Here is a 12,541-nt window from a genome sequence, read left to right on the forward strand (position 1 = left end):
GGAAGAGCAATGGGTGACAGCTTGAATGCCCAGAGAGGAGGCTCTTTGTGCCACTTCCGGCATGCATACCATTGGTTCACCATCATTGGCCTAGAAAATACAGGACTGTATTTTCCTAATTCTAGACCAGGAAAGTAATTTGTTGGGGAATTGGAAGCAGGGAGAAATTACACTTTAAAAAAATGAAATGTAGCAATGCCCAATTAGGGAGCAACGTCAAATAAACTGCAGATATCTATCTTAGATTTAACTTTCCATTGTAACAACATGGGCTTTTTAATGTGTTGGTTGGTTGGTTGGCTGACTGGTTGGTTGGTTGGTTGGATGTATAGATGGATGGTTGTTTAGAAGTTTCATATGTAATGCAGTGCCTTAACAGTTCTGGGAAACATAGAAGATAAACATAACAAACACTGTTATGTTTTGATTATGCAATGCTATCCATTGAGATCATAGAAGTTTGCCTTCTCTGTAACATGTTCATCTTGAGTTCTAGTTTCTTCCCCCAGATGTTGGCCTAGGATGGGTGGACCTCCTTTGGTGTGTGTGACATGTTTGAGTTGTTGACTGCTTCAACCATCTAGTTATTTTCATATGCCCTTTTATATTTGTTGTTTACACTCTGAGCCACCCAGAGTCCATTGGAGTTAGGTGCTGCCCAGGTTAAGGCAAAAAGCAAACTACAAAAATACTTTTCCGCAAATGACAAATAGAAAACTTTAAAAATGAAAACAATAAACGTTAACTTTAAAACGCCTTTCCTAATAATTATAAAAGCAGCTGGTTTCATAATATGCACCTCACTCAAAAGAAGAGCAAAGTTGATTACGGATGTCAAATACTTCTAAGACAAAGCCAGTAAGAACGGATGTGTGAATCTGGGACAGATTACATGAAAATAGACATTCCTGTAATCAGATATTATAATTCATTGAAAGCCAATTTCGTGTAGTGTTTAAGATATCAGGCTAGAAACCCAGAGGTTGTGAGTTCTAATCTTGCCTTATGCACAAAGCCAGCTGGGGAAACTTCAGTCAATCACTCACTGTCAGCCCTAGGAAGAAGACAATAGCAAGGCTTTGAAATCTTCTCAAGAAAACTGTAGGAACTTGCTGAGGTAGTCAAAGGCACAGAAACAATTAGAATTCATTATTATCGATTGTCCTTCTTTTGAAGTTTTGTTTAATAAAGCACCTCCTTGGGTAAATTTCACTTCTTGAATCACTGGGAGTTTGCAAACTAGAGCATTGGTTAAATTACATTCTGCATTATAATGCAATGTTATGCATGTATACATCACAGCAACCTTGTGAAAACTACATTGGATTTTTATTTTATTTTATGCAACCCTCTTTTTCCACTGAGTTCTATCCAGATAATCAAGTAGCTTTCTCCAATCTTATATGCTTTCAATACCTTGAAATTTTGGAAAATGTAGTCCTAACATAACCAAAAGACATGATGTGTCTTGGGTTAGGTGGCCTCTAAACTGACATGGCCAATCTCTCCTTTGGCAAAAGCAAATATTCATGAGTTGTGAGCAAAGTTGTCTGGGGATCACATCACGTGACTTCCAAAAGCAATGTGTAAAATAAATGATTTTTATTGGAGCGCAACAGCGAACATGTAAAATGTTCCAGGATTTCTGATCGGTTGAGTCCTTGGGCACATAGTGCCTGTCCTTCTTGTCTCATCAAAATGTGCTTTTCCCTTTCAGCATCTCTGTATCCTCAGCTATGTCTTTTTAAATCTCAGTGATTTCAACCTCATTTATCTAAATGGCTTAGGATCAAGAACGCAGAGTATATAAATAGCCAAAAAGGTTGGGAAAACAATGATGGAACTGCATAGATTATATGAGCCATTGCTTTGGAGCTGAATTATGCATTTTGGATAATCAATTGGTGGTTGGTCAGTGGTAATTCTGTGGTGTCCCTTTTTCTCTTCTCTTTAAGTTGTGACAGTTCTCCACAGCTAATCAACTAGCTAGTTACTCAAGCACCTAAAAGGGGGAAATGTATAATTGGTTTGAAATATTTAAATACAAAACAGAAAACAAGAGTCTACAAGTTGTCTTTGTAATGTGATTGCTTATATTGTTGTATTCTGCTTATAATCATGTAGCAGCTTCATGGTCATTTTGTAGTCTAGTTTCAAGGACATAGCTTATCATTTTTCAGCTTTTCAATAGCCCCAGTCAATAAAATTTCAAATCTAAAGTCATTTACAACTAAGGCTATGAATCAAAATGGAGTGTGCTAAACTTGGAAAATAAAAAGACAATAGATTTAAAATTAAAAATTCCCAAGCCAAGGTTCTAATAAAAGTGGAACTAATTGCAATTAAGGATTGCTTCCCATGTATTTGTCATCTTTTTCTCTCTATCATATTACAAAATATAAATTGGCAACAACTCTTTAAAGGGACTTTCTGGGCCACATCTAAAGCTTTATGAGGCCAAGTGTATCTAAAACGCCCCAGGCTATTTTTTTTAATTTCTAACTAATCTCCTTCCCTGACGTCAAAAATCTGTTGCGGGAAAAGAATCCTCAGCTTACTTCTGTGATCTGGATCAAAAGATGTGACTCTTGGTAGAACATGTGCTTTTGCAAGCGGGAGATTTTGGGTTCAATCCTTGGCTGAGAAAAGCTTACCTCGGGAGCTGGAAAGAGAGAGGACAACAGTGAGCTAATGGGTCATTGGCCTGCTTTCAGAATGTGTTTGCTTTCTCCTTGGTGAAAATGTGTCCTTTGCTAGTATATAATATACATCTCATCATGTGTGCACAAGGATTGACTGAATCTGTGGGAAATTATATTGCAAAACAGTATAATTTACAAGTTATCTAGGTACCATGTGATCTAGATATTAAAGAGTTGTATTTGATAGAGGTGTGATGGTGAACCTGTGTGCCGTTGGCAGCTGTTCCTCTGGTTTCCAGCATGCACACATGCGCCAGCCAGCTGGTCTTTGCAAGTGCCAGAAACCCGAAGATCAGCTGGTCTTTGGGACCTGGTCTTTGGGTTTCTGGCGCACACATGAGCACCAGCCACCTGGTGTTCGCGCGCATTGGTCTGCTGGAAACCTGAAGACCAGCTGGCTGGTGCGCGTGCGCACGCCGGCCACCTGGTCTTGGGTTTCTGGTGCTCACACGCATTCCAATTTGGGCACTTGGTGTCAAAAAGGTTCACCATCACTATGATAGAGTGTTGTGCAGGGTGGGATTGAAAAATTTTAGCAACCGGTTCTCTGCCAGATTGCTGGGGGGGCGTGGCCTACTTGGCAGATTTTCACCCTCTCCAGTCTAAGAAGGTGTTTCTCGAGCCTCCGGGAGGGTGAAAATGGCCTCCCCTGGAGCCCGGAGGCCCTCTGGAGGCCAGAAATGGGTCCATTTCCGGACTTACGGAACTTCTGGGGGAGCCGTTTTTTGCTCTCCCAGAGCCTCCACATGGGCCCTTAACTTAATTGGCATCCAAAACAGGCTGCGTGCAGACTCCTTGGAAGGGCAGAGTGGGGTGGGTGTGGCCAGCCAGTCCTTGGAACTACTGGTTCAGCGAACCAGATGTAAAATTAACATACAGTTTGCCCAAACCGGTCTGAACCATCTGAATCTGAATGCACATAAAAGGAAGACAATTGTGGATAAGGAGCCACAATTTTGTCCCCTGTGGGGATACAGATGGCATTACTCAAAAGGCTAATGATGTCATTGAGATGGGTCATTTCTAGGAAATTTGGGGACCAAAACAAGATTTTAGGAGGGAAATAAGAACAGGAAAGGACCCCATTTTCACCTCTAGAAGTTGACTGAATTTCAGTGGCAGGATTTGAGTCACTTTGGGGGGGGGTGAGTGAGGTAAATTCAGGGTGGAAATGGATGCAATTTCCTTCTCAGATGCCTTCCATTTCCACTCTTCTTTTTATTGTGTTAATAAAAGAAGAATCGGGCTGCTAAAAAATCAGAAATTTTGCTAGCCTGTTTGGACAGGAACATCTAGTGATGTTGAGAAGCTGGATTTTGGCTTTACCCCTGGATTGAGTGAGGATCAAAACTCTATGAAACCAAAGCATCCTTTCTGGATATTTTGGTTTGATAGAATATCTGGATATATTTCACATGTATGCCCTTGAAAGGAACCATGTTTGGGAAGATACACTTAATCTGGATTCTCCATTAATTATAAACTCACAGAGCAGGCATGGTTTATGCTGACTTTAAAAAATCCTACACACGATTAAATCCAAATGTAGTACTAAGGAGGAATCTTAACTGCTAAGCCTTTAGTGGCCTGATTATGTTGAGCAAACACAGCTACTAATAGCTAAAGATATTGTCAATGATGAGGTTGGTTTCATAGTTAAAGCTTCACCACCAACACTGACAGGGCAAGCCACTTGTATATAAGCAGAGAGCAAACCCCATTCCTTTCTAATACTGATGACATTACCTAGCTGGGTAATGAAATGTCTGCCAGAAAATCACCAAGCTCAGAGAGTTTTAAAGACTCCTCTGTTTGCCGCTATTTTATGTGCAACAATGCACACACAAAAGAGGACATTTCACTCATGACACCACAGCAGAGGTCGGTTCTTACCAGTTTGGATTGGTTTGGCCAAACCAGTAATGGTTTGGCGGCCTGGGTCACTGGAACCGGCAGTGACCCAGGCCGACACATCCCCGAACCAGTTCTCCTATGGGCCGCCATCTTGATTTTTGGTTCTGCGCATGCGTGGAACAATTTTAATTGCACAAATTTAATTCCCCCCCTTTTAAACATTTTACGCATGCACAGACCTATTTTTGTGCAAATGCGCACACGCGCATGCATCTGGCGTGCACGTGCAATTTTTTTTGTGCGCACCAAACCGGCAGTAATGCCAGGAGCAACCCATTCCTGCACCATGGCCACCATTTTGCAAATTTTAACACCCTGTTCTCTGCAATAAATGGCAAATTATCACCAAGAATCACCACCTCCTTTCACCTAAATTTTTAAATGAGAAGATCAGGCTTACGGCTTTCAAAGCTAAGAAATCAAAATCGTGACAAGGGTGTGCTTCTCTTCTAGATAATGGGGCACATCTGCAAATCCTTCCGAGGTAATTTCTTTATGCTTCCTTAAATGCTTGAATTAGATGCCATATCGTTTCCCACAGGTTCCGTGATATAATCAGCCCACACCAAGTTGAGACCTACTCCTATTGCACTCCGTGCTTTGTAGAAAAGCATTTATATATTTACGATAGTGGCCTAGAGTCACGCGCATGAGATGGGCAGCTACAGAAATCGAATAAATAAATCAAGCATGTCATCAAAGATGTGAGCAGGCCAATTGATATTTGCAACTGCCTGGATGGAGGAATAGGGCTGCTGGCCGGGGCAGCCATCTGCTATTGTGATGGATCTCTTAATAGTTTTTGCCTGGTAGTCAATCCTGAGATAATTATAGCCAATGACAGGCAGAGCTGGCTTCTCTTCTCTTTTTGGCTATGCTAATCTAACAGGAGAGCTGGATAACGTTTTGGCTTATTTGTTTTTGTAGAAATTATGAAGCGCATAAAACCCCAACCAAGAAATACGCCAAAACCAAGTATGACTTTGTGGGAAGAAACCAGAGTGAACTTTCTGTTCTGAAGGATGAAATTTTAGAGGTAACAATGCTTCTTTAAACACACACACACACACACCAGAGGTGGTATTCAGCCGGTCGGGCGAACCGGTAGCGGAACTTTTGAGCAGTTCGGAGAACTGGCAAATACCACCTCTGGCTGGCCCCGCCCCTGCCGTTCCTATATTCCCTTGTTTTTTAGCTCAGCTGATTTGCGCGGCAGAGTGAATTGCCGCTCCTCAGCTGAGCTAAAAAACAGTTCAGCTCACCAGCGCTGACACTGAGGGCGGTCTTTGAGTGCTACGCCTGCATTCAAAGCATGCATGCTCGTGCAAAGTGCGCTCTCATAGAGCCGATAGGAAAAGATTTGAAATTCCACCACTGACACAGAGAGAGAGAGAGACAGACAGACAGACAGAGAAAGGTAGTCCTCGACTTACGACAATAATTGAACCCAAAATTTCTGTTCCTAAGTGTGACGGTTGTTAAGGTTTAGGACTTTTGCTATTGTTGTTAAGTGAATCGCCACACTTGTTAAATCAGTAACAGAGTTGTTGAGTGAATCTGGCTTCCCCCATTGACTTTGCTTGTCAGAAGGTCACAAAAGGTAGATCACATGACCCTGGGACGCTGCAACCGTCATAAATACGAATTGGTTGCCAAGCGTTTGAATTTTGATCGCACGATCATGGAGATTCTGCAATGGTCATAAAGTGTGGGAAACGGTTGTAAGTCACTTTTTTCAATCCATTGTCATTTTGGTCACTAAATGAATGGGTGTAAGTCAAGGGCTATCTGTAGACCTATGTCTCTGCTGTCGAGCTCTGGATGAGCTTATCTAGACGAAACCATAAATTATGTTGAATAATCATAGTGATTCCAACAGCTGAGCATCCCGTGTTATAACTCAGAAAACTGGTTGAATTCAAGCCACGCGTGAAATCTGTAACTTTGATATCAGGAGGGCCATTCACTGAATAGCCTGGATAATAACATTATCCATCTCTACTTGCATCGAACTGTTAGCGAGAGCTTTCTGTCCCTGAAAGGGTCAGAGGTGGGTTGCTGCCGGTTTGGCCCGGTTCAGCTGAACCGGTAGTAGCGGTGGTGGGAAGCTCTTCCTGGACGCTTCTGTGCATGCGCAGAAGTGTTGCACACGTGCGAGCGAACCGGTAGTAAACTGGTTAGCAACCCATCTCTGCTGAAAGTATATTATTTGTGCAAAAGGAAGCCAACATATCCATGAAAGAATGGATCTTTCCGACAGGATCCCTTCTCTTTCCTTTGGAGGTGTCGCACGTGTGCAACACTTCTGCGCATGCACAGAAGCGTCCAGGAAGAGCCTCCCACCACCGCTACTACCGGTCTTCCTTCCCTGAGATGTTTCTTCTATGCAGATCGTAGTCATTCTGGAAGTAAAACATCTGTATCAGAATCCCTTTTAGTTTAGGTGACTATTTAGTTTCGGTGACCTTTTATTTAAATGGGTCTATGTAGTCAGACCGGTTCGTTGTGACAAGATTTGTTTGTTTTTCCAGATTCTTGATGACAGAAAACAATGGTGGAAAGTCCAGAATGCAAATGGATTGACTGGATTTGTGCCAAATAACATCTTGGAACCTCTCAGAACTCCTGAAGGTGTCTGTACAGAGCCAGCATATATGCACACCATACAGGTATCTCCAGTTCTTTTAAAGCAAAGAATATGAGGCGCCACGTTGACAGGACTTTGTCCTCAGAGATTGAATAGCCTATGACAAGGGTGTCAAACTCAAGGCATGTGGGCTAGATCCGGCCCATGGGGTGCTTAGATCTGGCCTGCAGGCCCACTCTGGAAACCACAAAGACCGGCCCGCAATGCCTCTGCCAGCCAAAATGGAGCTTGGGAGGGGCCCCTGAGCTCCGTTTTACCTGGCGGAGGGCTAGCAAAACAAACTAAAAACAAAACAAAAGGAGAAATGTTTGCCCTTTTGCATTTGACCATGTAAGAAGGGACAGGAAAGGAGAAAGGGAAAAAGGGAAAGACAAAGAAAAAGAAGGGAAGATGGGAAGACAGCAAAGAAGGAAAAATGGGAAGGAAGAAGAAAGGAGAATGAAGAGGGAAGAAAGAGGAAGGAAGGAAGGAAGGAAGGAAGGAAGGAAGGAAGGAAGGAAGGAAGGAAGGAAGGAAGGAAGGAAGGAAGGAAGGAAGGAGATTATAATGAGAGTGAGGGACGGTCTGAAGGAAGTCCTGCCTTAGCACTTGGCCACCACAGATGCCTGCGACATGCATGGCATTGAGCTGGCCACGCCCACCCCACCCACGCCCGCCTGAGGTCAAACACGATCCTGATGAAGCCCTCAATGAAACCGAGTTTGATACCCCTGGCCAGTGGTGGGTTTCAAAAATTGTTTGAACCTACTCTGTGGGTGTGGCCTCCTTTGTGGGAGTGGCTTGCCACCCGTGTGACCGGATGGGAGTGGCTTGCCACCCATGTGACCGGATATGAAGATGCCGACGACACTTGTCAGAACCACCTTAAATTACCTCACATACAGCACTGACTTGCATAAGAATATGATGTAAACTTTTTTTTAAAAAGGCATCTTTGGTATGCGTTAAAACAACTTCAACACACGCAATGTTCTGATTACACCGCAAACGCAGTAGTCATCCTTACCTTTCACAGAGGCACTGAGTTTTATAAATAGGAGCATGATAGTGTAGAATAATCATACCCAGTGGTGGGTTTCAAAAAAATTTGGAACCTCTTCTGTAGGTGTGGCCTGCTTTCCGGGTCCACTGGTGGAACCTCTTCTAACCAATTCGGTAGATTTGATGAACCGGTTCTACCGAATAGGTGCGAACTGGTAGGAACCCACCTCTGCTCCTGGCCTATGAGATACGTAAGAGAATCTAGATATCCAGCTCTGCAGAAGGATAGCCTAAGACAGTGTTTCTCAACCTTGGTGACTTTAAGTCCTATGGACTTCAACTCCCAGAATCCCCCAGCCAGCATAGCTGGCTGGGGAATTCTGGGAGTTGAAGTCCACAGGACTTAAAGTCGCCAAGGTTGAGAAACACTGGCCTAAGAAATGCAGGCAAAGACAACCAATTGGGATTCCAGATAGCCTGCTGGTCTTGAGTTTGAAGTCTGCATGACAAGGATACAAATGAGGTCAAATCAGATGGACTCTTTGGTAGAAGTGAAGCAGGGGAGGGCCCCAACATGGAAGCTCTAAAAGAGGGTTGTAAGAACCTGTAGTTCAGCAAAAGTTGGACCACAACTACTGCTATTACCACCAGCTAGGCTGAATTTAGCTGATGGGAAGCTCCACAAATGCAAGAACCACGCGTTCTCCGTGCCTGCATTAACCTCTTGCCCATTTTTCAGAAGCGCCGTTTTTATTAATTCAACTCGTTTATTTATTGATGAAACTGATGCATTGCCTGAATCCAATCTGAGCTTCGTGCTAAGGGTTTCTAAGGATTCCCAAGAAGCTTGTTAAAGAGCCTTTCTGTTCAATCAGGTAACAGCCAAATGATGAGCAAGAGAAATACCAGAAAAGTCAAGGGGCTGAGCACCTAAGTAGCTCTTCTATTAAAAGGCATCTTATAGCATACAAAATAAATTCATTTAATTATTAATAATCCCAGCATTGTTTCTCTGGCAACGTGAAGCAGAGTCTCTGCTCTTTCGATGTCTCCTTTTTACTGCTGACATTTGTAGTTTCATTATCATGCTTTGGGTTTTAATTCAGCTTATGCCTTTTTTTTCATTTAAATGCTTGTCATGTCTTGATAGTTATTGATGTCAAAGAAGGAATTTGAATTATTTAAGGTAGGGTGTTTTTTCCCCCCCCTTTTCATCCAAACTGTCCCTATTCAATTTCCCCAAATTTCTTTTTGGGTGTGTAAAGTGGATTCCATTTGCACTTTGCATGGGTGTGAGGTTGCTGGCTTTTCTATTGGTGTGGAATTCTCTACAAAGGATTGTAGAATTTTTGATCTTTTGAATCAAAGGTTCGTAATAATATGCAGGTTTTGAGTACCATCAAAAGGCGCATATTATGACCAGGTTTTTGTTTTTTTAATTCTTTGGTGCGTTGAAATGAAGTGGCAGAATATTCTGAACAGAAGTAAATCATCACTATTAGAACAGAAAGAGGGATTGTATGAATTCAGGTCAGTTCCAACTTTTGAGTCACTTGAAAGATCAGTCCTTTTTAAATGTTCAGATCAATTAGCAAAATCAAGCTGGTTTTACTGGAACACCAGAGCTGGTTTGGCCTTTTAAAATAGTATCTGTGCAAAGAAGGAGGATGGCTGAGGCATTGGGCTTTTTTGAAAAAATGGCTTTTATTGCTTTATTGCAGGGGTGTTAAACTCCTGTTGTCATGGTGGCATCACATGATGTATCACAACTTTTTTCCCCTTTGCTAAAGCAGGTGTGGGCGTAGCCAGTGGTGGGATTCAAATAATTTAGCAACCGGTTCTCTGCCTTAATGACCAGCTGGGTAGGCGTGGCTCAGTGGTCATGTGACTGGGTGGGCGAGGCCAACTCAACATCGCTCACATCAATGGGTGATTTCGCCTTAGCTGTTACAATGTAGCAAGGGTTAACCAGAGAGGCAGTTTCTGTAAGCAGGGCAATGAAGGTTAGGCTAGAAACAACACCAGAATGTTTCCTTCCTGCCTTCCTTACAGGATTAGCCCTGCAAAGTGGGGTAAAACAAAGTAAGATTTCTTCCAACAACCGGTTTTCCAAACTGCTTAGAAAGTTAACAACCAGTTCTCCTGGGTAGGTGTGAACTGGCTGAATCCCACCACTGGGCGTGGTCAGCATGTGACGCTTTCGGCTCATGGGCCACAAGTTTGACAGCTCTGCTTTATTGTTTTATTGATGTTGCGAGCCACCCAGAATTGCTGAATATTCAAAATTGTTTGAATACAGATGACCATGTAAGTCATTTAAATCAACAAATTGATTGTTTGGAACTGATTTGCTGCATGGAACATTCATACAGGCAGCAGGCAGGCAGGACACAGAGAGTGAAGGAAGGAAAGAGGGAGGGAGGCAAGGAAGGAAGGAAGGAAGGAAGGAAGGAAGGAAGGAAGGAAGGAAGGAAGGAAGGAAGGAAGGAAGGAAGGAAGGGTCCTCCACAAAGTACCAAACTGGAAGCAGGATCTAAATAAAGAGAAGACCCTGTCTGATCTAATGGTTCAAGAATTGCACCATTACCTGAAAGACTTCCATTCAAGTCCACTGTCAATCATAGAAGCCCATTAGGTGATTTTGGACCTATTGCTCTCCTCTCTCAGCCTAAGGTAAAGGTAAAGGTTCCCCCGCACATGCGTGCTAGTCATTTCCATCTCTAGGGGGCGGTGCTCATCTCTGTTTCAAAGCCGAAGAGCCAGCGCTGTCCAAAGATGTCTCCGTGGCTGGCATGACTAAACACCGAAGGCGCACGGAACGCTGTTATCTTCCCACCAATGTGGTCCCTATTTTTCTACTTGCATTTGTGCATGCTTTTGAACTGCTAGGTTGGCAGAAGCTGGGACAAGTAACGGGAGCTCATTCCATTACGCAGCACTCGGGATTCGAACCGCTGAACTGCCGATCTTCTGATCGACTAGCTCAGTGTCTTAGCCACTGAGCCACCGCGTCCCTCTCAGCCTACCCAAGTTTTATTCCAAAGACCTCTATGGGGAAGTCTTGGCTGACTGGCTCCAGTTTACCCAATAAATTTCCCTTGCCAAAGGTTACTCGCACCAGGTGTCTCTTATTTCACTGCACCTCCATGACCCTCTTAAGAGAATATTTTTCTTAATAGTTATAATATCTACCAAGCAGATATTAGGACTGCGGGAAGTTCTTCGGTTTCCAAGTTATGTATTTTCTACAATGTTCAGATTGTACTTAGATGCGACCTTTCTTTATTCCAGAAAGCAGATTAAATTGTCTTGTTCATTGAGCCCAGGAATTTCTTTCATTCTGATCCTTCTTGATGTGTCAGGATTATTTACACGTTGTCCTCGTTTAATGACAGTGACTTAGCAAACATTCAGAGTTACAGCAGACCTCTCCGGAAATATTTATGATTTGTTTTCAAAATTCTGACAGCTGCACACAACACCCACCCTGTGGCCATGTGATCGCATTGTGGGTGCTTGGCAAATGGCTCACAGCCGTTTGCAGTGTCCCGCAGTCACATGACTGCAATTTTCAACATTTTTTTCCCAGTTTCTGGCATTTTGTTTTGATTTCTGACAAAAAGCGTCCATTGGTGAAAAGGGGTTTGCTTAATGACCGCAGCGATTGCTTAACCACAGGGGAAAAAAAGGTCATAAAGTCAAATGTGGTCATATGGCGACCTTTTTAATGACCACTACAACTAAGGACCATAATTCTGGGCTCGATTACAGTTGTATTTCAAGGACTACCTCTATAGGGTAGACGTATCTGTCAGTGCATGAGAGTTCATGACCTGGCAGAGACATGATAACAAGGTCAGCCAATGGATAGGCATAGCAACTAAGTCAGCCAATGAGGGCTGTTTGGAAACTGAAACAGTATTTGCTGTGTGAGCAACAAGGAGACAGCAAGGAGCCTGGGCGTGGCTTAGATTAACTTCTGTACTATAGCTCTGAGTCTGTGCTGAGCTCAAAAACTAGTCTGCTGCTCTGAAACTGAAACTGTTCTCTCCTCTGCCTGTGTTTGCTTGTACCACGTTGAAAGGACCAGTTTTTAGTATTGTATATTTATTTCATGCCTTATATTATATATAAAGAGAAGTTAATGAATCCTGCTGAATCAGTTACCTGTGTGTCCTTTCTGGGTGTGTGATTGCCGCAACAAATTCTGACAATATCTTAAGAACCTTGTTTGGATGGAGTCTTAAAACTTAGGAAAGGTTTGTCCTCTTTCTAGATAATTAAAAGGATAAATAAG

The 12,541-nt window shown here is 42.9% G+C and overlaps 1 protein-coding gene across 3 annotated transcripts in view; it reads left to right on the forward strand.

Moving 5' to 3' along the window:
- EPS8 (EGFR pathway substrate 8, signaling adaptor) overlaps positions 1-12,541 on the forward strand; it is a 179,312-nt gene that overhangs the window by 149,325 nt on the left and 17,446 nt on the right. For all 3 annotated transcript variants that reach the window (XM_087722840.1, XM_087722839.1, XM_087722841.1), the window contains 2 exons: positions 5,544-5,652; positions 7,148-7,285. In XM_087722840.1, the coding sequence (XP_087578966.1) occupies positions 5,544-5,652; positions 7,148-7,285 (247 nt within the window). The remainder of the gene's footprint in view (positions 1-5,543; positions 5,653-7,147; positions 7,286-12,541) is intronic.

This window comes from Thamnophis sirtalis, unplaced genomic scaffold, assembly GCF_051295495.1.
Source record: "Thamnophis sirtalis isolate CommonGarterSnake01/CBP01778 unplaced genomic scaffold, rThaSir2_p1.2 scaffold_9, whole genome shotgun sequence".
Taxonomy (NCBI): Eukaryota; Metazoa; Chordata; class Lepidosauria; order Squamata; family Natricidae; genus Thamnophis; species Thamnophis sirtalis.